General features: G+C 58.3%; 1 protein-coding gene across 1 annotated transcript; it reads right to left on the bottom strand.

Moving 5' to 3' along the window:
- Positions 1 to 151: 151 nt before the first annotated feature.
- Positions 152 to 26,901, bottom strand: CAND2 (cullin associated and neddylation dissociated 2 (putative)). Its single transcript, XM_056129491.1, has 15 exons — positions 26,814 to 26,901; positions 21,398 to 21,541; positions 20,168 to 20,322; positions 19,523 to 19,646; positions 17,139 to 17,404; positions 15,003 to 15,108; positions 14,720 to 14,862; positions 12,767 to 13,062; positions 11,954 to 12,095; positions 10,257 to 11,759; positions 7,506 to 7,601; positions 5,027 to 5,196; positions 3,184 to 3,348; positions 2,337 to 2,444; positions 152 to 549 (listed from the first exon to the last, which is right to left on the bottom strand). Exons 1-15 carry the CDS (start codon positions 26,879 to 26,881, stop codon positions 322 to 324), a joined length of 3,714 nt encoding a protein of 1,237 aa, XP_055985466.1. The 5' UTR covers positions 26,882 to 26,901; the 3' UTR covers positions 152 to 321.
- Between the last annotated feature and the right edge of the window lie 809 nt (positions 26,902 to 27,710).

The raw sequence follows: 27,710 nt of genomic DNA, 5'->3' as shown, positions 1-27,710 counted from the left end.
AGCTGTGCACTTGACTCATCAGAATAGCGTTTTGGATTCTGAAATGTGAGTTCAGGCCTCTGGGGTGTCCAGTTGCCCAGCCGAAGTGCCAGTTGGCTTTGCAGGCAGAGACTGACCAGTAGTGTGAAGTAGCATCCAGCTTCTAGAAAGGTCTAGAAAACCACCTCTTACTTTAATTGGCCTGAGTTACAGGACCCAACTGCTGGCAGCCTCCAAGGAGCTTGGGACTGGGGTCCTAGAAGAAGCCACTTGTAAGGGCCAGTGGGCCTCAGGCTTGGGGGCCCCTGGCTCATGTTGGGGTTCACCCAGGCGAGGGGAGAGCTAGCTGAGCTCCATGGCGTCTGTGTTGGGTGCTGAGGCAGAATCCTTCTGGATGCTCTCGAAGAGTGCGGCCAGTTCGGGGTTGGCGCGGATTTGGGAGGAAAAGTCGGCCATGGTGGGGCTTTTCCCCACTTCGGGGATGGTGAGCAGGGCGGCCACGGCCCGCATCGCTGAACGCTTCAGCTCGTCCTGCTTCTCAAACTCCTGCCGCACAGAGCCCGCCTTTACCTGAGGGAGGAACAGGAGCCCGCCTGGGTGGAGCCCAGAACTTGCCCTGCAGAGACCCCCCTGCGTACCCTCCCTGCAGACAGCCCCCTCCCCAGAATTGGCTCTGGGTCCTTTACAGCCCATCCAACGGTGCTGGAGACTCCAGTGTTTGCCCTGTGTGAGGCCACCGGGGCCAGTGGGTAACGAGGATTTAGCTGAGGGGTGTCACCAACAGTTTCCCATCCCTGCAGGCAGCCACAGAGCCAAGAACTTGACATAGACCTCAGTCAGTCCTGATGAGTCACCTTTAAGTGCCCTGAGCAGGGCTGGGGGCCAGGACGCTTCAGGAACTGAGGACTGGCCATAAGAAAGGTGATAGCTGCAAATAATAGGCAGTACTCAGTAAATCAGAACCTGGCAAGCTACCCGTGGCGTATTCGATGCCAAAAATAGTAACAATAACGAGTCTCATTCCCCTGTCCCTGAAAGAGCCTCCAATACGGCAGCGTCGGGAAGGACGAGTAAGGAGAGGCTGCTAGAATCTCAGGGCTGGGATGAATGGAGACCTTACTGGCAAATGCATGAACAACAGGATGACAGTGTTGCAGTATTACAATGTTACTCAGTAAATACTCAAGGTCGTAGTCCGTAAATACAACTGGTTTTATGATTGTGGATGGGAAATGGACCCCTCTCCTCTCCACAAGGCCCTAAATAAAATTTTCACAAAAATAGTTTGTTTTCTCGAAAAGGCTTTGCTACTTTAAAAGATTTGGGGCCAGGGAGACGCTCTGGGCTGAAGCTTCTCATGCAGGACCCCCAGGCTACATCCCAGCACTGAGTGTGGCCACAAAACAAGACCATTGTTCTGGGCCAGAGATATAGTATAGTGGGGAGGGCATTTGCAGAGTCAGGAATAAGGCGTGGGCAGTGTGGTCCCTGAGCACAGAGCTGGGAGCAGTACCCAGCACCACCAAGTGCAAATCTCTCCCGACCAAAAATGGTTCTAGTATCTCTGGGGCTAGAGATAGTACAGCAGGTAGGGTGTTTGCCAAGCACTCTGCCAGCTAAGGTTCAATCTCCAGCACTCCTCAGGGTCCTCCAAGCACCTCGGAATGACCCCTGAGCACTGCTGGGAATGGCCCAGAACCAAAACTAACACTTGTTTTCTCTTGAGGCCATGCCTGCTGGTGCTGGGATAAAGTCAGTTGAGTTTCCATTTACTACAAGCGAGGCAAGAGCCTTCTCCCTCTTCTCGTTAAATTCAATCGAGAAAATTCTGCCTCTGTTTGGTTAATTCTTCACCTTCCAAAAGCCCAACTAGTCTGGGGGGTGGAGCGACAGCACAGCAGGTAGGGCTTTTGCCTTGCACGCAACAACCTGGATTCGATCCCTGGCATCCCATACGGTCTCCCGAGCACCGCCAGGAGTGATTCCTGAGTGCAGAGCCAGGAGTAACCCCTGAGCACCACCAGCTATGACTCAAAAAGCAAAAAAAAAAAAGACACCCAAATAGTCTTATTCTAGTTACTGGCTCCCTCAGGTGTCAGGTGTCCCAGAATTGGTGGCAAATATTCCAGGAGGCCACGGGCCCGAGTCCTGCCAGCTGCACGGGCCGAGTGTCCATCTGCACCCACCCAGGGCAGAGCTGGTCTCAGCTGCCCCCATGGGGCTTGGCTCCCTGGAGGTGATGGTTAGTGGGTGGGCAGCCAGGCTGACTCCCAGCTCTGCAGCCTTTGGACCCCTGACAAGAGGGAGGGCATCGGCCTTCCATGCCCCTTTGAGGACTGGGCAAGAGCCTTCCTTACCTTGGCAGTGCAGGTGGCCCTGAGTGGTTCGATGAGCCGGTCCACCCGCTGCAGGACGGGCACAGGACACAGGGTTGCCAGTCGCGCGAGCATGATGAAGGTCAGCATCTGCCAGGGAGGGAACCAAGAGGCGGTGATCCGGGGGAGGGGCAGAGGTACCTGCCCAGACCTGGCACTCCAGCCCTACCAACTCCTGTCCCCGTCTTTCCTGTATGCAGCCCAGTGTCTTCACGGGCATCAAATCCAGCTCCTTGCTCCTGCGTGTCCGGGGGCGGGCAAGGCAGCAGGGACGGGCCAGATGGGCCCACACGCCCCATGGCAGCTGCTCGCCTCCAGCCCACTGGCAAGGTGGGCGGGCTGTTTGCAAAAGAAACCCCGATTTTTATGAAAAATCTCCCTATTTTTAAACATTGGCACCTGGTTAAAATCAACAAAAATTAAAAAAAAAAAAACATTCAGTTAAATGCGGCAGGCCGGGCTCCATTTGCCAGAGCGGGACAACCTCACAGAAGTGGTCAAATTCCCCCATGTTGCCGGGAGGAATCGTGTGGCTTGCACCCCCACACATGCCCCCCGCAACCCAGCTAAGGTGAGGCCCCAGCAGCAGGGAGCTTGGCACGAGAGCAGCTCTTAGACCAGCCCCGCTCGCCACAGCCTCCCCCAGAAGTTGGGGTGAATGCTGTGAAGAAATCTCTGGAACCTCAAACTCGTGTGCAGTGCCCATGAGCACAACACTGCAGTGTGACGGCGCGTATCTGCATTTCTTTCCTGGGCTCTGCCAGCTCGCCTCCACAGAGGCAGCCCCAACACCCCCACGCGCGGTCAGGCCACGTGCAGCTCATCCTACCCGGATGTCGTAGTGGTCCTTCAGGCCGTCCTCCACGTGGTTCAGGAACTCGCACATGTCCAGCTGGCCCAGGCAGCCCTCCAGCAGCGAGTACATGCATTCAAAGGCCGCCTTCCGCACATCCAGCCCGTCGTCCACCGTGTGCTTGAAGGGGCCCATCTCCACCTGGGGGAGACCTGAGTGTCGGAAGGCGCCCCTCCCTCCTGCTCCTGCACCCCCATCTCTCATCCGGAAGCTGAGTCTTGTCCCCAGAGCGTGTCCCTACATCCAAGTCTTGGCACTTCCGCTCAGCCCACAGTGGCCTTGCCGCCGCCGCTGACTGGGGTATGCAGTAACAATGACATCCTGCAGCCCTAGGGGACACCTTATTACGGACCCCATGAACAGCTGAGGGGAGGGAGGCCTGGAGAGCCAGTCGCCTGCCCAAGGACACGCAGCTACTAAGTGACTAAATCAGAACTAAAAACCCAGTCTCAGGGCCAGAGCAACTGTGCAGGAAGTGGGGTGCCTGTTTGCACACAGCCGACCTGGTTCCATTCCCAGCACCCAGTATGGTCCTCTGAGCACCTCCTGCTGATCCCTGATATCATTTGGTCTCCCAGTTTTATTTGCTTTTTGGGTCACACCCACCGAGGCTCAGGCGTTACTCCTGGCTCTGTACTCTGGAATTACTCCTGGCAGTGCTCAGGGACCATATGGGATGCAGAGGATCGAACTCAGGTTGGCCGCGTGCAAGGCAAAGGCCCTACCTGCCGTGTTATTGCTCCAGACCCAGGTCCCCCTGTTCTGATCCAGGAAAACTGCTGGGTGTGACTCCAAAACAAACACACAACAACAACAAAAAAAACGAATCCCCACAAAAGTAAGCTTCCTCTCACCTCTCAATGGCCAACTCAAAGGGCCCCTCTCTTTTTTGGAGGGCCTCACACCCAGTGGTGCTGAGTCTGATGGGTATGCTGGGGCTCAGCAGTAAGGGGGGCTTGCTGGGAGCACTGGGCAGTGCTCAGGAGTTTCCTAATCCAGGTACTTCAGGTCTGTTTATTACACTGTACAAGGACTTGGCTGATGAACCCCCTTTACTATCTAGCCCTGACGTGGAACTTTTCAGCAGCCTGGAAAGAAGTTCCAAACTCAGGACCAGCACGATAGGACAGCGGGGAGGGTATTCGCCTTGCATGTGGCTGATCTGGGTTCAATCCCCAGCATTCCACAGGGTCCCCCGAGGACCAGCCAGGAGTGACACCTTAGTGCTGAGCCAGGAGTAAGTCCGGAGCTTCGCCAGGTGTGGCCCAAAAACAAATACAAAAGTTCCAAACTCAGCAAAGCACATGTCTCTGGGCCAGGGCGGCCCTGCCAGAGACCCACGTCTGCTTCCCGCCACTGCCCAGCGCGCCTGGAGCACATCTGAGCCGGGTCAGCTCGCCTGGCCATGCATGTGGATGCAGAGATTTCCCACACTCTACTTTGAAACTCGGTAGCTTGCCGGGCTCTCCGAGAGGGACAGAAGAATTGAACCCGGCTCAGCCGGGCTGGCTACATGCAAGGCAAATGCCCTACCGCTGTGCTATTGAGTGACTGAGAGTATCTCGCCCACACGGCAAAGCCTGGCAAGCTCCCCGTGACGTATCTGATATGCCAAACACAGTAACAACAAGTCTCAAAATGGAGACATTACTGGGCCTGCTCGAGCAAATCAGTGAACAATAGGAGGACAGTGCATTAAGAAAAATAAAAAAACCTACTCGGATTCAGAGAGGTTCAGGCTGCCCCTGGCCCTGGTTGGACGGAGGGCAGGAGTGTGCCTTTCGTCCCGGCTGTACCCCCCCACCCGCACCGGGCACACCTCTCGGATGAGGTCCCTGCGGATCTTGGTTTCCTGGTAGAGGTGCGGCAGGATGCGGTCCAGCAGGTCCTGGATGAGCGCGGGCTTGTTGTGCACGGCCGAGTTGAGGACAGCCAGAGCCGCTCGGCGCACGTTCAGGTCCGGGTCCTGCAGGCTCTCCATGAATTCACCTGCAGCGGAGGGAGGTTTGAGGGGCCGCAGTGGGCCTACACCCAACCTTGAGGTCACACAGCTGGCCAGGTGCAAGCCTGTGTCTGGGCGCGGGATGCACCAAACCTCACAGGTTCAAGGGGCCCTCCTGGCTTCCAGTCCCGGCGTGCCGCTCCCTGACTATGGGCCTTTGGGCAGCCTCAGTGTCCTCATCTGTGAAATGTGGGTGACACCAGCACCCAAACAACCACCTGCCTACTGGAAGGCTGGTCCCAGGGCTAATAGGTCATGAATGGATGCTGTCAGCAGGCACCTGCTACCCGTGAGGTCTTGGGAGGGCCAGAGAAAGTAATGGGAGCAGCTGCCTGCGTTCTGAAGGTGTTAGACTTTGGATCACTGTTAGTATAGTAAGTAAGGAATGAGGGGCCCCAGCAATAGTACAGCATGGAGCTGACCCAGTCCCATCCCGGCATCCCATATGGTTCGCCCAGGCGTGATTCCTGAGCGCAGAGCCAGGAATAACTCCTGAGCTGGGTGTGACCCAAAAAGCCAAAAATAAATAAATAATAAAATAAGTACACAATAAATAGATGAAATTTTTTGTTATGAGTCCCCCCTCCTGGGGGCTCAGGACCATGTGGGATTCTGGGGATCAAACCCAGGTCAGCTGTATGTGAGGCAAATGCCCTACCCACTATACTACTGCTTCAGTCCCAAATAAATGTAATCTTAAGTGGAGTACCCCCCCACCAAGAAAACCCTAAACTGGGGCTGGAGCAATAGCACAGCGGGTAGGGCGTTTGCCTTGCACCCAGCCGACCCCGGGTCGATTCCCAGCATATGGTCCTCCGAGCACTGCCAGGAGTAATTCCTGAGTGCATGAGCCAGGAGTTATCCCTGAGCATCGCCGGGTGTGACCCAAAAAGCAAAAAGAAAAGAAAACCCTAAACTGGTCAAGGTTGTAGTTCAGTGATAAAGCAATTGTTTTGCATAGGTGAGGGCCGGGGTTCGATCCCTGGCACTGCCAGTCAGTAAAACAAATCAAAAAGAAAACAAGCCAACCCTTACTGTATTTCAAAGGAGTGCTGTAATCACCCATTTGAGGAACATCTGACCTAAGTGAATTCTAGAGAAAGCTCTCTCTGCGCTGGGCAGGTAGGTCGAAGGGCTGGAGGCCTGGGGCCCCCATCACGGATGGGGTCTCCAGGTGATCCCCGCCACCAAAGGGCTGCAGCAGCACGTCCTCAGGCCCTCACTGACCATTGATCAGGCTGGTCAAGAATGGCTAAGGGAGGGCCCTGGGACTCCTGAGCACTGGGAGATCATAAAAAATTAAAATAATCCAAATCTGGGGCTGGAGCCTTAGTACGTGTAGGGCACTTGCCTTGCACGTGGCCATCCCAGGCTCGATCGGGAGTGATTCCTGAGCACAGAGCCAGGAGTAAGCCCTGAGTATCTCTGCGTGTGGCCCCAAACCAAACAAAAAAAATAACCCAAAATAATTATCATCAGAACCCAATGAATCAAATAGGAAGGAATCCATAAGTTCCTTAATGAGAGGGGCGAATGCATGACTGTGTGGGGAAGAAGGGAGCGTTTTTCCCCTTTGCCTCTGCCGGGATCAAAACCCGTGCCAAGTGCTTCCCACTGAGCCGTCTCCCCGACCCTACTTTCCTTTCTTCAAGGAAAGAATCCTCTGGAAGGGGGCAGAACTCAGCAACCGCCCCTGGCAGAGACACTGCGGAGGCCCAAGGCAGTAGACAAATGGGTGATGGGGGGGAGGGGGCACCTGCAGGGACCACAACACTAGTCAAAAAAAGAGTCTTTCGGGTGAAGGGGCCTGTCATGGTCTCCGAGTGAACCAGAACCAGAGTTTTCACCCCAGGGCAGAGACCACCCCAAGGACTGCCTGAGCAGTGCCCTGGGGGGGACAGTTTGGGTGCAGAATTTGTTTTTATTTGTTTGCTTTTGCTTTTGGGGGTCACACTTGGCGATGCTCAGGGGTTACTCCTGGTTCTGCACTCAGGAATTACCCCTGGCGGTGCTCGGGGGACCATATGGAATGCTGGGAATCGAACCAGGGTCAGTCGCGTGGAAGGCAAACGCCCTACCCGCTGTGCTATCGCTCCGGCCCCTGGGTGCAGAATTTGTACCCCGTGCCAGTGCTGGCTTCCTGTTACACTGGGAGCACGAGATGGGGTGGGGTTGCTAGGGAACCCCCTCCCCCCACTGCAGATGATGGGAGAAAGGGAGGGCCATGCTGGCGTGCTCAGCCCTGCTGCCTACATCGGGGGCTGCTGGGTGGCCAGCCGGGGTGAGGGGGGCTCACCAATGAGACTCTTGAGGAGGGGGTCGATGGGCTGGGGCTGGTCTGAGATGAGGAATTTGACCGCGGTGATGACAGTGCTCCGGGTGTGCGGGTGGCCTGCGGGACAGGAGGGCGGCAGGGGAGCCTGGGGCCAGGCAAGGACACCTCCAAGTCCCTGAGGAACCATGGCTTCCTCTGGCTCTGTGAGAGACAAAACTGCACCCTGCGACACTCCAGATCCCCATCTACTAACTAATAATGGAAAGCAATAATTTATTACACACAGGATTAATAAAAATGATGGCTGGAAGAGAGACCCAGAAAGATGAAATGCACATCCCAGCGCTTCCCAGCAGATCTAGAGTCCTGTGGCCAATTCTGCGCCCTGCCCAGTCCAACCCGCAGGTAGGGCAAGGGCGAGGCAGGCCCATGAAATGCAGAGCATTGCCCGAACTTAGCAACAGAGAGCTCCCTTCATAGTGCTCAGTCTTGCTTCCTGGGAAAGAAGCTGAAGAAAGAGGGAAATGTATCCCCCGTTCTGGGGAAACCAAGTTCTCAGATCTCTCTAAACTAGTCACGTTTGCTTCCCAGAAGCAGGAGGTAAAGCCCTAAAATCTCTATGGAACCACAGAAGACCCTTAGAAGTCAGCAATCCTATTCATCTGGGGAACATGAAGTAACAAAATAGGAGACTAACACCCAAGAATAGCCGAGATAAGTACCAGGAGGTTCACTCCATGGCTTGGAGGCCAGCCGCACATGCAGCAAAAGGCAGCTCAGATAGAGAAGGGAGCACTAAGTAAAGGGTGTTGGGAGGATCCTTCAAAGATGGGAGATGCATGCTAAAAGTAGACTATAGACCGAACATGATTGCCACTCAATGCCTCTCTTGCAGACCACAGCACCCAAAAGGAGAGAGAGAACAAAAGGGAATGCCCTGCCACAGAGGGGGGGATGGGGGGTGGGAGGGATACTGGGACCCGTGGTGGTGGGAAATGGGCACTGGTGGAGGGATGGGTACTCGATCATTGTATAACTGAAACCCAAGCACAAAAATGTGTAAGTCTACAACTGTACCTCATGGTGTTTCACTAATAAAAATTAAAAAAAAAAAAGTCAACAATCCTTCGGAAACAGGAACAAAGCTAAAGGCGACACAGCTTGGTTTCAAGATAGATTCCAAGGGCCAGAAAGACAGCACAGTAGGCGGGGCTCTCGCCTCGACGTGGCTGATTCAGGTTTGATCCCTGGCACCACAGATGGAGTGACCCTGGAGGTGCACCAGCAGTGCTCCCTGAGCAGTCTCAAGCCTGGGCCCTGAGTTCAGTTGGGTGGGCCCCCCCACTCCTCAAAAAGATCTATATTAAAAACCTCTAGTCATCCAAATCAGTATGGTACTGGCATAAAAACAACATGTAGATCAATGGAGCAAGAGCTCAGAAATTCGCGAATATGGTCAAATCATAGGTGACAAAGGAGCTCCGGGAGGCAGGCGGACATGGCCCGAGGGGTAAGACAAGTGTCTTGTGTGTTTGAGGCCTGGGTCTCCCGCACCCGGTGGCCCTAAGGCTTTCATATGAGGTTCCCCCCCGAAGGATAACAACAAACAAAGGCGCCAAGAATACTCAGTGAAGAAGAAAATCTAGTCCATCAAGGGTGCTGGGAAACTAGAGCTTGATGACAGCAGGATGGAACTGGACCCTGCTGTGCACCGCTCACAAGAACGTCTCAAGCTGGAGTAAAAACTCGCAGCTAAGTCCTTGAGCCATACCACTCCTAGCACAAGGAAAACGCTTCTTGAAATGAGTCTGGGCAATATTTTGGGTATTACTGCACTGAGTATCCCCGAAGCACTGGTGACTGTGGCCCAAACCTCCTCACTCCCACCACAAGAAGTGTGATCTAGCAATGGCCAGGTGTGGTCCCCAGACAACTTTACTTTTAGTAGATCTAAAAGTCCTTTGAAAACACGGTAAAGGTGAGAGGTGATGGGTGTCCGTCAGACTGGATGTGGTAATGGCAGCATGGACGTGTATCAGATCCTTAAGCCCGATTTTAACAAATGCACTGTTAAATGTTAATTCTATTGCAATAAAACTGGAAAAATAAAAGGCTCCTATCTCACGCCACCCTCAGCACCTAGCAGGAAGTTAAGATCATTTCCATCACCCAGACTATGACTTAGTGATGCAGAAGGTTTACAATTAAGTATAAGGAGAGACCGAAAAAGAGTTTCTACTTTGGAGTCATAGTTTTCCCCTTTCTCTTTTCTCCTAACCTAAATGCTGGCTGAGCCATACCCCAAGAGTATGTGTTCTCTGTAGTGTTTTCCCTGGAGAGTGCTCTCTCTCTCTCTCTCTCTCTCTCTCTCTCTCTCTCTCTGATTTTTGGGCCACACCCTGCAGTGCTCAGGGTTTACTCCTGGTTCTCTGCTCAGAGGTCCCTCCTAGTGGTGCTGGGGGTTAAGGCAGGGTTGGCAGTGTTCAAGGCCAGCACGTCGACCCCTGTAGTATCTCTCCAGCCCGGAAACGCTTCTCTTAACCTCTGGCTGGACCATCCGGTTCCTGGCCATCCTGGCATTATGAAGGTGGCGTGGGGAAAGCTGACTTGTTGCAAGACTCGAATCCTGCAGCGGCTCAGACAGCCCCACAGGAGGCAGAGGAAATCGTTTCTGCCTTTATTTTCCTAACCTGGGACTCAGCCCTCCCTGTGCCTGCCAATGGCCACCTAGCTCGGATCACGGCTGCCTCTGCCCATTCAGGGGCCCCCTACCTGCAGCCAGTTGCTTCTGGAGTCGGGGCAGCAGGAACGGAGGGTCGCTGAGCACCAGCTTCCCCAGGCACTCGGCCACCACGCCCCGCGCGCCCTCCTCCGCAGCCTCGCAGCGCTGCAGGAGCAGGGCCCAGACGTCCTCGGCGAAGGGCTTCAGGCGGTCGGGTGGGGCGGCCCCCAGCGCCTCCCGCAGCGCCTGCAGCAGCAGGTACAGTCGCCGGGGCTCCGCCTCGATCTGCCCCAGCAGGAAGGGCAGGAAGTCGGGCAGATTCCTGGCACCCACGCGGCCCAGCGCATAGGAGGCGGCCGCCCTCACGTCCTCACTGGGGGACCCCAAGGCTTCCAGAAGCACCTCCTTGAGCTCCTGCTGGGGACCGGACCCGGCCACTTGGCCCACTTCGGCCAGCGAGAGGAACGCCAGCACTTTGACGGCTGTGCTGGAGTCAGGAGACCTGGCGTCACAGACCAGGCGCCTGGCGGTGGCGGCGGCCTCCTGCGGACACGCGGCTGTGACTGCTGCCACACAGCGGGCCAGCGAGTGGAAGACCTGTTTGTGCGGGCCCGGCCCTCCCTCCGCAGCCGGCTCGTGGACGGGCGCAGTGAGCAGACGCATGAGCTCCGCATAGGCCACGCACGCTGGCCGGCTCCCCACCAGAGCTTGCAGGAAGCCCTCAGCAGCCGCCAGTGCTCCGGCCGGGAGCAGGGGCGATTGCAGGAGCCGCAGCAGCTCCGAGAGCACCAGGTGGCTGACTTTGGCCAAAGAGGCCGGCTGGGCCTGGGTCACCGTGGTGAGGAAGTCCACCGCCAGCTGGGCCACATGCATGTCACTTTCATGGACCAGGGCGGGCAACTCAGCCAGCACCGCCTGGACAGCGGGCAGCGGGAGGCTGAGTCCCTGGCTCCGAACCAGCGCGTCCAGGGCAGCCAGCGTGGCCAGCCGCAGCGCCCGCTGGTTCTTGCGTAGGAACGAGGCCAGGATGGGCAGCGCCTCGGCCAGGATGGGCTGCAGGTCAACCCGCAGTGGGGACGCAGCCACTAGCGCAAGCGCCTTCACGGCGGGCAGCCGTGTGATCTCGTTTCGCAGACGCTCCAGCAGGAGTAACAGCGACGGCTTCAGGTCAGGCCCGAGCCGATCCCCCAGGTGGGCGATGAGGTGGCCCATGCAGGAGATGGCCCGCTCCTTCACCTCTTGGTCCAGGTCGGTGGCGCGGAGCCGTGCCAGGGTGGCCGCGGACATCTCTCCGATGTACGGCTCCGGGTCCAGCTTCCGCGGTGTGGCCAGCGGCCACAGGCGGCGCACCAGCTCCTGCAGCACCAGCAGGGCCTCTGCCGCGATCTTGTAGAAGGGGTCCGCCACGCAGGCCATCAGCGGGGACAGCAGCCTGGGCAGGTGCGGGTGGAAGGCCTCGGCTGGCTCCGTGGCCAGCAACCCCTGCAGAAAGGCCAGGGCGTCGATGCGGATGGTGGAGGAGCTGGAGCGGTCCCCAAGCGAGAAGACGATGCCTGCAGGTGGGGGACAGTGGTTACAAGGCCACAGAGCCTGGACGTACAGGGCGAGCCCAGCTCAGCCCACCTGGAACCAGGAAGTCAGGGGTGTGCCTGGGAATTATGGGAAGTGGGGGGGTCCACATACTGGTGAAAACAGGCTTCCGCTGGGCTGGGGTGCAGGTTCTAGAGGCTGGTTCAGGGCCTCCTACCTGCTACCAGCGCCGGCATGTGCTCAGCCAGGCTGCCGGGGAGGACGCTGGCCAGCTCGGACAGGAGGCTGAAGCAGCCCTGGCGGGCTCGGACGCTCCGGTCCTTGAGTTGCCGCCGCAGGGCTTTCATCACGAGGGGCACCTGGGCACAGGTGGGGGGTGTCTCAGTGCAGATCCATACCCAGGAGGGAGCTCCAGGGGGCACGTTGCTGTGCCCTCAGCACAGAGGTTCAGAGCCAGGACACTGATGGCTCTGCGTTCCCCTGGCATTCTGGTTCTCACTTCCAGAACTCTCTTCTCGGCTTGCCCCCTTCCGGAGCAAACAAACTCCATCTCCTGCATCACACTGTGGGCCTGGTGCTACCTGCTGGTGCGTCGCGGTCCATAACCCGGCAGGAAAAAAAACGCTAGGCCGCCCCCTCTCGGCCATCCTGAGAACTGCAGGTCCCACTTCTGCCCGCGTCTCCCCCCCTTCCCCCCAAAAAATCCCTGCGTGACCCAGCCCTGGTCCTCATCCCGCGTCCCTCATCAATTAAGACCCCAAAGCTACCTCTGCGCTCTGACTGGTCCTCTCCCGCACCCTGGACCCTGCCCTCCTGTGGGTCCCTAAGCTCAGTCTCAGATCTGCGGCAACCCTGTGCCCCTGGCCCACCCCACGCCCCCGCCCCGCGCTGCTATCCCCACTCGTCTTAGAATAAACCCGACCCCCCACCCCGCGGCCTGGAACCCGCTGTGGCCGGGGCGGGGCCGGGCGAGGGTGCAGGGCCCCGGGCTGGGGGCGGCGGGGCATGTGCACGGTGGGAGGGGGGTCACCTGTCCTCGCAGCAGGTGGACGTGGCCTCCGGCGCGCGCGGGCTCGTCCTCGCCGGGCTCCAGCCAGCCCTTGCGGGGCCGCGACTGGCGCAGCAGCGCGATGTAGGCGCCCAGCACGTCGGCCCGGACGTTGTCCTCGCGCTCCGAGAAGCGGCGGATGAGCGCGGGCGCCAGCGAGCCGTGGAAGTCGGCCAGCAGGTCGGGCCGCGCGGCCACCAGCGCCGCCAGGCACTTGGCCGCCGCCCGCCGCACCTTCCAGCTCATGTCCTCGTCGTCGCTGTACTCGTCGTCGCTCTCTGCGGCCGAACAGGCGTCCGGGGGCTCGGCCGGGGCAGCCCCCTCCCCTCCCTGCCCGCGCGGGTCCCCCCACCCCACCCCCGGGGCTCCTCTCCCGGGCCATGCACCGCTCAAGGAACACCTAGTGCGCGCCTGGACCACCTCGTGCACGCCTTGTCGAGGCCTGCACCCAAGGGTCGCTTCTCCAATTGCAGCGTGGGGTCTCGGACCGGAAACTGGCCGGGTCCGCCTCTGTGTCTAGACCCCTAATCCCCAAAGAGTGGGTCCCCATGGGGGGCTGGGGCGATAGCACAGCGGGTAGGGCGTTTGCCTTGCAAGCTGCCAAACCGGGTTCGATTCCCAGCATCCCATATGGTCCCCCAAGCACAGTCAGGAGTAATTCCTGAATGCATGAGCCAGGAGGAACCCCTGTGCATCGCCGGGTGTGACGAAAAGGAAAAAGAAAAAAAAAAGGAAACAAAACAAAAACAAGAGTGGCTCCCCAGGGTTCTGGGAGGGCTCAGGGAACCTATTTGGCCTCAGACCCCCCCCCTCTGGCTTCAGGACTTTTCACTCACTGGGGTTCCAGGAGGGAGCACAGATGCACCCCCTCTTCCCTTCCCCCCATTCCAGCATTTCAGCTCCCAGGCAGGACTCCTGATAAGGAAGAGCCGGTGTAGGTGGGGCTTCCACTCCCCAAGCACCCCAACCCCAGGTTCACTGAGTCTCCCCACAGCTCAGGGGAGCAGCGTCGTAAGCCCAGTAAGGCTCAGAGAGGGAGACGACTTCTCGAAGGGCACGCAGCTCCAAAACAGCACAGCTGAGATTCTGCAAAACCACCGCAACCTCAGGGCAAGGCAGAGCTGAGGCTCAGAGGGGGTCAGTTGAAACCAGGGCCACCCCTGGGCTCAGGGGCTGGGTACTTCCACCCTCTGGGAGCTCAGCGTGACAGTCAGGGTGCCTGCCGCTGGCACGGAAACACTCAGCCTACTCATGTTCCTGAGACCCTCGCTGCCCAGTGCCCTGCCTCCAGTGCACCCAGAGTGACAAGCAGGACCCCAGGCACAGAGGAAGGAGCCCGAGTTCCTCTATCCTGGTGTTTCCCAGCTGGCGTCCTCCTCGCTGTCTCCTGGGTGCTGTTCTGCCACAGGCCCAGTGGGGGCGGCAGAGAGGCGGCAGAGGAGTCAGCCAGACTGCAGGGCAGGTCCCTCCACCCCACTTTCTGCTTAAGTTATCCAGGGACCCAAAACTTCTAAGTCTCAGGTTTCTCTTTCCTTGTTGGGTTTTGGGGCCACACCCAACCATAGTCAGGGCTTACTCCTGGCTCTACACTCGAGGGTCATTTCTGGCAGAGCACAGGAGATCAAATGAAACACCGGGGATCGAACCCTGGTCAGTCATGTATAAGGCAAGCACGCAACTATTGCTCCGGCCCAGTTTCCCTGCTGGAAATATGGGGGTGAGTAATAAAGACTGACTGAAGGTCACTGGCAGGAACACACAATCTTAGGATGCCGAAACAGGACGGGATTACTATGGTTAGTTGCTGCCATCTGGCCCCACAGAGGGCAGGAGCGGAGCCCAGGGAAGGGGCAGCGTCAAAATGGGGGCACCAGAGAAGGTCCCACAATTCAGCCCACACACAACCTCTTGCCCCGCTGGCGGCTGGCCACACACCTTGCTCGCTGAGTTCACTCTCCTCCGTCTCCATCTGCTCCTCGTCCCCGTCGCTATCGTAGTTGTAGTTGGGGTCATGCTTCAGGTACTGCAGGCAGAGGCTGGTCACGCTGGGAACGTGGGAGCCCATCTCTTTGGGGCATCTGTGCACAAGCGGGGGGCAGGGGTGAGTCCTGCCATCGTCCTGCTTTGAAGCCTGCCTCCCCATCCCTATCCCCCGTTTCCAAGAGGAACCCTGGGTCCCCTATCTTCTGGTACCCTCCCACCCCACTCCAGCACCTACTTCCTCAAGAAGGCCTCAAGGGCCTGAAGGCAGGATTCCCGGAGCTCATCGTCATCCAGGTGGCAGAACTCCAACACCAGCGGCACCAGGCGGTCCAGGTGGGTCCCTACAGGGCTAGTGTGTCACTGAGCCAGCCAGCACCCGGCTCGCAACCCGTCTGCCCCACATCTCTGCCCCTGCCCCCTTAGTAAGCTCCTGCCTCTGTTCCTGTGAGCTGGGCCACCGTGGACACATCTGCTGGTTTCTGATCTTGGTCTGCTCATCCTAACCACAGGGGTAGTCTTACTGATCAGGTGACAGTTTGGTGACGATTAAAGTCAGGATGCAGATAGAGTGCTGTCCAAGCTCTGGCCTGGACACACATGGTGAGTAACCTGCAGGGGTGAAACCGTTTCTCTCCTCTCCCTTGTCTCATTTCCTGCACTGGGTGGGGAAGGAGGGGGGAGTCTGAGGTGGGAGTTGCCAGGTGGAAAGGCCCCTTCATGGCCAGAGGACCCTGCTCTAGCCCCTCCCCAGCCAATAACTTCTCCACTTTCTTTTCTTGTCCTTTTTAATTTGGTTTTTGGGCCATACCTGGCGTGCTCAGGGTTTACTCCTGGCTCTGTGTTTGGGACTGTTCCTAATGGGGCTCAGGAGACCCTATAGGGTGCTGGGGATCAACCCCAGGTTGGCCACATGCAAGGCAAGTGTATTGTCGCTCCAGCCCACTTCCCCCACTTTCTGCCCAAGCCACCCTCAGTTCTGTCTGCTCTGGGCAGGCCTCTTCCCGGCACCACAATCCTGAGAAGATCAGGCTGCCTGCTGTCTGGGGCAGACAAGGGGAGAGTATACAGCAGGGGTGGGATTCCCATGTGTGTTTGCAAGGCTCCCTGCAGTGAGGCGCAGGCAGAATGGCCAACACTGTCCACACTGTGTGTTCTAGCACAGAACTCCAGAAAATACACAGCACAGAAAATACACTCAAGCCGGGTTGCAAGATTCCATTTCTATACTACTCGCCTGTGCTGGTAGAATGTAGATCAGGGAGTGTTTGGGTAAAACATAGGGAGGGATGGATCAAAGGTATTAGAAAACTTCTGGGGTGATGGAAATGTTTATTTTTCCTTTTCGGGTCACACCTGGCGATGCTCAGGGGTTACTCCTGGCTCTGCACTCAGGAATCACTCCTGGCGGTGCTCAGAAATATGGAATGCTGGGAATTGAACCTGGGTTGGCTGTGTGCAAGGCAAATGCTCTACCCGCTATGCTATCACCCCAGCCCCAGAAATGTTCTTTATTGGGGTGGTAGTACTACCTACTAAGGGAATATGCAAATTCAAAATTACGGAATCACATCTTTACTTTTGTGAGGGGGAGGTTGGGGCCATACCCGTCAGTGCTCAGGATCTATGTTGGCTCTTTGTTGGGGGATCAATATTTCGGGTGCTGAGGTGGGCTCTGCAGTCCTGGAGATCAAACCCAGTGCTCCTGCATGCAAAGCATGTACCCAGTCCACTGAGCATCTCTCTGCCCCCGAATTATATCCATCAAACAATGGAAGAGAGGGACCAGGGAGAGAGCACTGCTTGGAATCACCCCAGAACACTGCAGAGTATAGCCCCCAAACCCAGACTTAAAAAAAATAGAGGGTTCCTCCAGCTGGAATATATGTTTTGCATGCAGTAAGGCTTGAGTTCAATTTCCGGCATCCCATGCTTCCCCACCCAACCAACAGCCCCTAGACACTGCCAAAACAGGGGTGGCACATGCACTATTTCCGAATACAAACTGTGCTTTTATTAAACCTGGCTGCTATTATTTAGGTGTATTCGTTAAAGGGGAATAGCCCAAATCTTATTTCAGTTTGGTGGCAGGTTTATAATTACTCTCAAGGCTGAGGTAGGTAGATAAGGCACAGAGGACCTTGGAGAAGATGGTCTGCGACAGCCTCTCAAACCCCGCCCACCCTCCACGTCCGGCCCATGACACGCCCACCAAGAGCCCGCCCACAAGGCCACTCCCACTCAGTCTTCGCTCTGGTCTACGCATGCTGTCAGGCCACGCCCACCACGCCCACGCCCCGGGTAACGCAACCTTTAGAGCCACGCCCCAATCCCCGCCCACCAAGACCACGCCCACCAGGGCCACGCCCCTTACCGAGGCGGTGACCCGCCTGGCGGCCGACCCCGCCCAGGCACTGGATCAGGGTGCGGATGGTTGCGGGGCTGGCGGGCGCTTGCGGGCCGGGCAGCCTGTCCAGCAGGTGATCGGCGAGCTCCACGAAGAGGTCAGTGCTGCAGGCGGCCGACAGGTGGCCGAGCGCCCCCACGGCGCGCTTGCGCACGGCCAGGCGCGGGCTGCTCAGCTGCGGCAGCAGGCAGTGCAGGAGGCTGGCGTGGAAGGCGCCCAACGGGGCGCCCAGCCTGCGGACCCAGGGTGGGTGTCGGGGCGTGCCAGCCTGGACGGGCGCTTCCCGCTCCCGTGCCCCTCCTGGCCTCCTCCGGGAAACTGTCAACCCGAAGGCGCCAGGCCCTCGTGGAATGCGGCGGCTCGCTGCCAGGGCGCGGACCGATCGCTTCTCAGGGTCTCAGCAACGCCAGCGCCCGGGAGGGAGGTTGTTTTGTTGTTTCTTCCCATGCTGGGTCTGGAACTCAGGCGGCCACATCCTAGCCCCCCACCTCCCTCTCTCTCATTTCCCTTTTAAGCACTGTGGTTTGCAATCCTGTTACTGAAAGGTCGGATGCATAGCACTTTACCTCCTTTTCACTGGGTCCTTGTCCAGAGGGATCGTTTTCCACTGTCATTGTCATAGTGGTCCCTTCTCTGTTCTAACTGTGCTCCCCACCCGTTTTGTAGCAAGCTTCCTACCATGCCACCCCTTATTTATTTTTGAACAGTGTTGGGGATCGCAACACTGTTTGCAGTACCCAAGACCCACACTCACAGGCATGAGCTCTACCCACAAAGCACCTTCTGGCCTCCTTAGACTTCCTCTCCTCTCACTGCACATGAACTCAGCATCCTCACACTCCCTGTCGCCCTGTCCGGCCTAGACCCCTCCAGGGCTTCAGGCATTTGTTCACTGGCTCCCTGGCCCTGCCAGTGCTAGAAACTCCTGCCCAACCAGCACCCCCAAACTGAATCCTGGGTCTCCCTCCTGCACCCCAGTTCATGCTCCCTAAGTTGCCTCTGCCAAAGGGTGGTATCAGGGACCCCTGGGTGCCATTCTACTCTTGTTCCTCTTGTATCCTGCCTAAACATCCCTGGGCTGCAGCAGGGACACGACCACGCCCCCTGCACCATGCACATTGTCCAGCTCTCCCTGATGCTGCAGAGTGAAAACACACAAACATGATGGGCACTTCTCGCCCCCTGCAAACCTCCTGTTGTGGGGTCCTCACTAACATCGCCCACCCCCCGTGCCCACCCTCTGCCTCCTCCCTAGCTCCTGGGTCTCACCTTTCTCCGCATTCCACCCACACCCCACCACTGCTCCAGACCTCATCTCCATCCTCTGCTCTCTGAGCCAGGGCTATGCCAGGTCCCTGTCCAGTTTCCCCTGTAGGTCTGCCTGGCCACGTCCTGTCCATCGAGATCGTGCCCAGGGCCTTACACATGTGAGGCCCGTGCTGTACACACATCCCCAGGCCATTGCTGGAGGCTCAGCTCCAGCACGACCCTCTCTAGAAGGTTCTCTACCTGTTGGCTGGACCAGGGCTCCTCCTCTGAGCTCCTTTGGGCCCTGCGGATCTTACTTCATGAGGCTTGATGTGTCTGTGGGCGCCTCCTCAGAGTGCACAAACACAGCCAACTCCATTTTTCCAGCACTAGCCTGGCCCCTAACGGGCCTCTAGCCCCAGAAAAGGTGCCCGAACCACAGGAGACCCAGTGACTTTAAACTGCAGCAACTTAAAAAGCTTGGCTGCGGGGCTGGAGCGACAGCACAGCGGGTAGGGCGTTTGCCTTGCATGCAGCCAAGATTGCCGATACAGGTTCAATTCCCAGCATCCCATATGGTCCCCCGAGCACCGCCAGGAGTGATTCCTGAGTGCATGAGCCAGGAGTAACCCCTGAGCATTGCTGGGTGTGACCAAAAAAAAAAAAAAAGCTTGGCTGTATTAGCCCAGGAGGAAGGAAGGAGAAGGTCTGGAGAGATAGTACAGTGGGGAGGGTGCTTGCCTTGCATGCAACCGACTGGGTTCAATCCCCAGCATCCCATATGGTCCCCTGAGCACCCTCAGGAGAATTCCTGAGTGTAGAGCCAGGAGTAACTCCTGAGCATTGCCAGGGGTTCCTTCCAAAGAAAAAAAAAATGGAAGGCGAAAAGGAAGGGGTTGAGGGAGGGAGAGGGTGAATGCAGGTGGCTTCCGGCTCTGAGCGATATGAGAGCCAGCTCAAGCTCAATCCTATAACGTCATGGCCTTGAGCACAGCCCCTCTCAGAGCTGGGATCTCTGAGACACACAAGTCCTTCAGGGGGCTTCTGGGGTCGTGCAGGAGCCCTGAGCACTTTGTACCCCTATCCCGTACCGGCCCCCGCACCTGCTCAGCATGTCAGAGAGGATGTCCAGGGCCTCCAGCTGCGCGGCCACGTCCTCCTGCTGGGCGATGGCACTGGTGAGCTGACCCGTGATCTTCCGGCACACAGTGGCGGCCAGGCCCGAGCCTGCGCAGGGCACGAGGGGCACCGTGAGGCCAGGCCGGGCCACCACGCTCATGGGTCTTGGCTCTCTCTGTGGTCCTGAGCCCACAGCCCCCCAGACCTGCTGCGCCACGGAAACCAGGGCTCTGGGGGTCAAAGGCCCGAGCCGGCGTCCAGGGAGGCAGGTTGAGGGGCCGAGAACACGACGAGGCCAATCTCGGGGTAAGCCTGTCACCTCAGTGGGGGAGAATCAAGCATTTGCATCCGTCAGTGTTCTCTGTGGGCCACAGAAGACTCCACCCCTGCCCTAATTGTTCTGCTAAATAAAAGGCTGCATACGTGTGTGTGTGTGTGTGTGTGTGTGTGTGTGTGCTGCCCTGAAGGCTGGATCCTCGCAGCTAGAAACTCCCCTGCACCCGAACCCTGGTGCTTAAGTAGCTCAGGGTCCGCATTCTCTGCCACTGCCCAGGCGACCTGAGAGGCTCTCAGACACCTCCGTGCGGGAAACTCAGAGTGAGCCAGGAGGTGCTTCGTCCCTGGGGTACCTGTGGCAGCCGGTGGGAGCTCCGAGAGGACCGTCTTGAGGCCGATGCCAGCAATGTCCCGGAGCTGCTCCTTGTCGGAGCGCATGTTGGTACAGAGGGCGTCCACGATGGTCTCCACCTGGTACTCCTTCACTTTGCCCACCAGAGGGCCCAGGCTGAGGGTCAGACAGGGAGGGAGGGGGAATGAGGCGGTCCCTGCAATGCCCTCAGGCTCCTGGGGACTCAGGGGCTCAGGAAAAGGCATCCCCTCCCCCACCCCATCAATCGGGGGGGGGGGGACTCTGAGATGGAGAGTGGCCATCTCCTCTGCCAACATTATTCCTCACCCCTCCCGACCCTGCTGCTCCCCCGGGTTTGGCATCTCAAAACAGAGTGAGACCCCCAGAGCCAGCAGCCTCTGCCGGAAACTGGACACTGGGCAGGAGCACCCAGCCCTAGGCACGTATCAAAAGGCACGGAGGACTCGTAAGAATAAGACTCGCAGGCTCCGGCCTGATGTTCAGACTCAGGCCAAGGTGAGGGCCCAAGGATGCATCTTTCCAGCCGGAGCCCAGGAGATGCTGATTCTGGGGGTCCAGGCACCACCCATGGCGACTCTTGAGGGGTCTTGCTTCTCGGAGCTCAGGGTCAGCAGCGCCAGCATCATCTGGAACTTGTCAAACGCGCAGACTCCCAGGTCCTCCCCTGGGTCTGGAGCCAGAACCTGCCTTTGAGCCAAGCGTCCCCATGATTTGACTGTATGTGGGAGTTTAAAAATGACTGATGGAGGACTGCAGAGACAGCGGGGAGGGTGCCGGCCTTGCCCGTGGTCGACCTGTGTTCAACCCCCCAGTTTTCTATATCCCTCCGGAGACCACCAGGAGTGATCCCTGAACGCAGAGCCAGGAGTCATTTCTGAGCACTGCCAGGTGTGGCCTCAGCCTGGAATCCTGTTCTCAGGGTCTCCGTGCTGGGACACTGTCTGTGTCCCCTGGGCCCTCCCAGATCTGCTCACAATCCTTCCCTTAAAGATAGAGCCTGCGAAGGGGCTGGAGCAATAGCACAGCGGGAGAGCGTTTGCCTCACACATGGGCGACCCAGGTTCGATCCCTGGCATCCCCTATCCTCGCCCAGAGCACCACCAGGAGTCAGCCCTGAGCATTGCTGTGACCCAAGAAGCCAACAACAAAGTAAGGCGGAGCCCGCCAGGGGGCCCCCCCGCTGCGCCCCACGCCCCGCTCCAGCGCGCACCACTTGACGGCCAGGTTCTGCACCTCCCCGCTCTTGTCCTCCAGAAGCCGCAGCAGCATGGTCACCACCTTGCGCTCACTGTCCTCGTCCAGCTGGATGGAGTCCTTCTGCAGCTCCGACATCAGATCGCTGGTGGCCATGAACCTGGATGAGGGGCACAGGAGGACACGAGTGGCTTCTGGGGGGGGCTCTCAGAGTAGCCCTCACGACAGAGGTTGCTACAGAGATTCCCCCTCACTGCTTCTGACCCTCAGGGGCCACAAATGCACAGAGTTGCAGAGAACGTGGTTCCAGGCACTCCCAGCTAGGCCACGGTGACCCTGGTCATGACACTGACCATCTCTGAGCTCTGGAAAAACTGAGATAAGAGTCTCAGCCTCAGGCTGGAGCAATAGCACAGTGGGGAGGGCGTTTGCCTTGCACAAGGCCAACCTGGGTTTGATTCCCAGCATCCCATAGGATCCCCTGAGCACTGCCAGGGGTAATTCCTGAGTGCAGAGCCAGGAGTAATCCCTGAGCATCACCAGGTGCGACCCAAAGGGAAAAAAAATAGGAAAAAAATGTGAATTCATGGGGCAGGAGAGATAGTACAGCAGGCAGGACACTTTGGGATGACAGGGGACCATATGGATGCTGGGAATTGAACCCGGGTCGGCCGTGTGCAAGGCAATGCCCTACCCACTGTCTAATTGCTCTAGACCCTGAATTCACATTTTTTAAAATTTTGTTTTTTGGGTCACACCCAGCAGTGCTCAGGGGTTACTCCTGGCTTTCTGCTCAGAAATCACTCCTAGTGGGCTCAGAGACCATATGGGGATGACATGACAAACCCAGTTGGACCGTGTACAAGGCAAGTACCCTCCCTGCCGTATGACCTCTCTGGCTCCTGAATCTGCGTTTCTAAGTTCCTGGCTGGGGTTGCACCTGAGAAGCTGAGAAGCTCTGTCCTCGGGCCAGGCTGGACTCTGCTGTCCAGAGTGACAAGTCCCTGATCATGGCTCCCTGACCCGAGGTGGGCATCGGAGTCCAGCCCTCCCACCCAGGCCCTGTGCCAGCAGGAGGGCCGGAAGCTGGATTGCAGTGGGGAGAGGCCCGGGAGCAGTGTCCCGGTTCCCAGTTCAGAGCTGCACTGTAAACCAGTCTGGGCCCTCCTGCAAGCAGTTTTCAAAATCTGAATGGACTTTTGTTTGTTTGGGGGACACATTTGATGGTGCTTGGGAGTTGCTCCCGGAAGTGCTCAGGTAACCAAAGGGGTGCCAGGGATCGAACTGGAATCAGCCGCGCAAACGCTGAACCCCTGTTTTGTGCTATGTCTCAGCCTGCCAATGACTTATTGACGTTTGGAAAATTGGGTTGCAGGGAGAAAGAAGTGACTTCTGGATTAATTTTCTTTCTCTTTCTTTTTCTTATTCTTTTTACCTTTTTTTTTTTTTTTTTGGCTTTTTGGGTCACACCCAGTGATACTCAGGAGTTACTTCTGGCTCTGCATATAGAAATTAGTCCTGGCAGTGCTCAGGGGACCATGTAGGATGCTGGGGATCAAACCCAGGTTGGCCGCGCGCAAGACAAATGCCTTACCTTCTATACTATCGCTCTGGCCCCCATCTGGGTTGATTTTGATTTCATTTTGATTTTTTTGTTTTTTGGTCACACCCAGCAGTGCTCAGGGGATGCTCCTGGTTCTGTACTCAGGGATCACTCTTGGTGGTACTCACAGAACAATAGGGTGCTCGGGATCGAAACTGAGTCAACCTCATGCAAGGCAGTGTTATCACTTCGGCCCCTAGGCTGATTTTTAGAAGCAGATATTCAAACGAATTATTAAGTTTAAACGAATCCGTGGAGACAACTTGCTCATCTGCCCTGTGTGAGCACATCAGCCTACAGCCCTGCCCCCAGGCCTCCCCTGGCAAAACCAGGCACGGCTCGGATGCCAGCCTCTGCATGTTCTGACCTGCCACACCCTGTCATGGCACCCCTTGGCACCCTGGTACCAGGCGGGCACTTGCAGAAGTCAGAGCTGTTTATTTTTAACAGCAGGGATTAGCCGAGGGTGGCGGCGGGCCTGGCACAGCTCGCCTTGGGCCTGCAGCCCACATGCATGGTGGGCTGGGGTGGGCTAGGGTGGCTCCTGGGGCTGGGGTGCACGCTTGGCCTGGGTCCACCCCTGTTCCACTCACTCCCTGTGCTTCCGTGCATCGTCCCTGAGCACCGCCAGGTGTGGCCCCCAAAGCGAAAACAAAACAAACAAAAAAAACAGGTAAGGTTTGGATCTGAGTCGGCCAAGAGTCGGCTTGGGGTGGGCACATGCATTCCTGGGTGGTCCAGGGAGGGGGACTCACAAGCAGGCAGGGGACCTCCAGGCATGTTTCTGTTGACATTTCTGGAGACCCAGCTCTGGCTGGTGTCCCAGGGGCGGTGTTGCTTTGCTTTGCCCTAGAGGGTCCTTCCGTCTTTCTTTTTTACCTGTAAAACTCCCGTTAAAGGGACTGGAGCGATAGCACAGTGGGTAGGGCGTTTGCCTTGCACGCGGCCAACCCGGGTTCGAGTCCCAGCATCCCATATGGTCCCCCGAGCACTGCCAGGAGTAATTCCTGAGTGCAGATCCAGGAGTAACCCTGTGCATCACTGGGTGTGACCCCCAAAAAGAAAAAAAAAAAACCCAAAAACTCCCGTTAAACTCCTGTTCATCCACCAAGAGCTCAGCTGACTCGGCCTTCTCCTCACCCACATGGTTTTCTCAGCACACCTGGTTCCCTGGGCTGGGGGATGCCCTCAGTGCACACCCCACTATTACAGCCCTCTCACATCGCACCCCAAGCTTGACTGTTTAATTGGACTCAGAGGAGCCTGGCAGGGCAGGGGGAACACAGCACGGGCAGGAAGGGAGGGAGGGAGGGGGAGCAAAACCCAGCAGGGCTGAGCACCACACGCCCCCTACAGAAGCGAACCCTTCTGAGGCAGTCTCAGCAGCCCCGAGCCCCGTTCCCTCACACAGTCGGCTCAGAGAGAGCAAGTGGGTCGCGCCAGGTTTGGGTGGCAGTGAGGGATATGATTGAGTAGATAAGAGTCTGAGCATTGAGGGCGGCGGAGCCATCGTACAGCAGGAAGGGCATTTGCCTTTTGCACACAGCTGACCCAGGTTCGATCCCCAGCACCCCATAGGGTCCCCCGAGCCCAGCCAGGAGTGGGAGCACAGAACCAGGAGTAAGCCCTGAGCACTAGTGTGACCCGAAAAATAATAATAATAATAATAATAATGACGATGATAATGATAATAAAAATTAAGTCTTCTGCTTGCTTCGGGAACGTCTGCTTTCAGGAGCCAGAAGACAACAGCTTCTGCTTCTTTCCAGAGAAACCCTAGAGGCACCTCAGCTGAGGCCCTGGGCACTGGGGCGCCTGGACAGCTGGGCAGCCGGACTCAGCTCTCCTGGTCTTGGGACTTTAAAAATAGCCACTGGCCTGGGTGGGTGGGGAGGTGACTTCCGGGCCCTCAGGGCCACTGGCGGGGCTGGCTCTGCTTGCACCTTCCCGGGACCGGGACCAGTGTGTGTGGCGGGTACTAGTCTGTGTGACCTTGAACAAGTCACCCACCTCTCCATGCCCGGGAAGGCGAGCGTAACCTCTCGCAGGAGAGGCCCAGCCGAGAGGGCACTGGAGACCCAGCCGGGAGCTGGGTCTGGGCATGAGAACATACCCGTGTGGGTACCGGCTGGATTCTGGGTGGGAAAAGGAGGCTTACAGACCCGATCCTCTAGGGTCCCCCAAGACTAAAGTGGAATCACTTCCGCTGGGGAGGGGGGCCCAGGTGACATCTGAATAACAGCAAGCCAGAGGGAGAGGCCGTGGAGTGGAAGGCGGGCAACTGGCTAGTAAACTCGGGGTGCAGGGTGCATGTGACAGGCGAAACTGGACAATGTCGGGCCGGAGCGATAGGACAGCGGGGAGGGTGTTTGCCCTGCACACAGCCCACCTGGGTTTGATCCCCAGCACCCCAGATGGTCCCCCCCGGGCACCACCAGGAGTGATTCCCAAGCGCAGTCAGGAGTAAGCCCTGAGGGATGCCCAGTGTGGCCCCCAAACCAAAACCAACCGAACAACCAACCAAATCTGCATGTTGTTGCCTCACGTGGCAGCAGCTGCCACTCTGCCTCTCGCCCGCCCTCAGAACCTGCTGTCACCCCACTTTTCTAAGGGGGAGCTCTGAGGGGGGCTGCCAACATTAGGGTCCCAAATGGGTGAGAACTGCCACCCCCTCTTCGGGAACAACATCACTGTGTGCCCTGGAAATTGGGTTTGTTGAAGCAAACAGAAAACACACCCCAGTTGCCTCTGAGGTTGTCACTGTATACCCCAGGGGTCCAGCCCCCCACAGCTGACCCCCATTCGGGGATGCCTGGTGCTGAGGCCTGGTGCTCAGGACAGTGGGGGTGCAGCAGGAGGAAGGCAGCCTGTGTAGTCCACCCTGGCTGGACGCCCCAGGACCAGCTCCAGACTCACCTAGCCTCGGGGTCTCTGTACCCCATTCTCCCACTCACAAAGGTGGGGGGATCTCAGAGAATGGGGCTAAGTGAATGTATGCTGGTCTCTCGGCTCCCCTGTCTGCTCAGAGGGGCCTGAACTGGAGGCCAATCCTTTTCCTCCCTGGGCCTCAGTTTCCCCATGAATACAGGGTGTTGGAGCAGAAATTTCCTTCCTTCTTTTCAGACCACTTGCCTTGCAGTCTATCCAGGTTCAATCCCCGGCACCCCATATGGTCCCCCAGGACCACCAGGAATGATCCCTGAGTGCAGACTGCCTGGCCAAGGGCACTGCCTGTGTGGGTCATCCTGATTGGACCCCCAAGAACCGGTTCCAGACTCACCTTGCCCTTGGAGTAAGTCCTGAGCATTGCTGACTGTGAACCCCTCCCCCCCCCAAAAAAAAACCCAAACTAAACAGGTCTATTCAGGAGGTGGGGTCAGAGAGCATGCCTCTCACGCAGATGAACCCAGGTTCAATCCCCGGTACCCCATACAGCCCCCTGAGCGCCACCAGGGGTGATCCCCGAGCACAGAGCCAGAGTCAGCCCTGGCGGGAGTGCCCAGGGGGCCTGCGAGGGAGTCCAGGGGAAGAGTTTGGGGATGCCAAGCGGGAGAACCCCGCTAATCTAGACACCCCACCGCAACCGTCGCACGCACCTGGCAAGGGACCAGGGGCAGCTGCCCCCCACGCCCTCACCCCAGCGCCCCCCACCGTGAGGCCTCGGGAGCGGGGGGGGGGGGGGGGGGCGGGTCGCGCCTGGAAGGGGCGTGGCTTCGGCGCCCGGGACAGGTGGAGGTGGGCGGGGAGGGGGCTCCCAGGGGGGCGGGGAGGAGGCGCGCAGGGGGGCGGAGGCGGGGCCCGCCGGGGACCCCGGGGCGGGGCGGCGCACCTGAAGTCTTTGTCGCTGGAGCTCATCTTCTCCAGGAGGCCGGAGATGTGGAAGGCGGCGGTGCTCATGGTGCTGCCCGCGGCAAGTGGCGCGGGGCCCGTCCGCGCTCCGGGGCCCGAAATAGCCGCCCCGCCCCGCCCCGCGGGGGCTGGGCAGCGCCGGCCCGGGCTCGGCTGGCACACCCGGGGATGCGGCGCTCACCCTCGCCCCGACTCCACTGCAGGGACCTGGGGCGACCACCCGGACCCAGCCCCGGGGAGGGAGCTGCGGGGCGGTCAGCCACGCGGCGGCCTGCGCTGACCGCTGCGCGGGGCGGCCACCCTGGCGCCTCGCCGGCTCTCCTCTGACTTCTCCGCTTGACCCGCCTGCACGGCGGCAGCAGTGGCCCGGAGAGGCCCAGCCCTTGGTGAAGGTCACACAGCTGGAGCCACGCACAACTCCTGGCCACCCCCAGTCCCCAGCTTCCCGGCGTGGACGAGTCGACCACTTGTTCCTGGGCTCCAGAAAGATGTTTGGACCTTGAACTAAGCCAGAGTGACCTTCTTGGGAGACAAGGAGGCAGGTTAGGTTCGTGTGGGGAGGAGGGGGCTGACCCCCAGCACCCGCAGGAGAGAGGTGGGAACCGCAGGGGTGGGGCGCTCAGCCTGCCCCCGCTTCCCAGGCCCGAGGGCTTGAGTTTAGTCCCAGGCTGCACCCCCACACCTGGAGCAATTCAGGTGGTTCTATTTGGCACCCTGGTGACACCGTGGGGTGGGGGGGTGACACGCCCCCATCACTTCCTCGCATTCCCGCAACAGTTGCCAGAAGGGAAGTGTTGTGAACAATAAAATGAGGAAGGTAGGGGGCCAGAGGAGGGAGAGTTTTTGCCTGGGACACGGCTGACCTGGGTTCGATCCC

Source organism: Sorex fumeus, unplaced genomic scaffold (genome assembly GCF_029834395.1).
Source record: "Sorex fumeus unplaced genomic scaffold, SorFum_2.1 ptg000072l, whole genome shotgun sequence".
NCBI classification, from domain to species: domain Eukaryota; kingdom Metazoa; phylum Chordata; class Mammalia; order Eulipotyphla; family Soricidae; genus Sorex; species Sorex fumeus.
The sequence above is the reverse complement of the archived record's forward strand: the minus strand, read 5'-3'. Positions and strand labels throughout refer to the sequence as shown.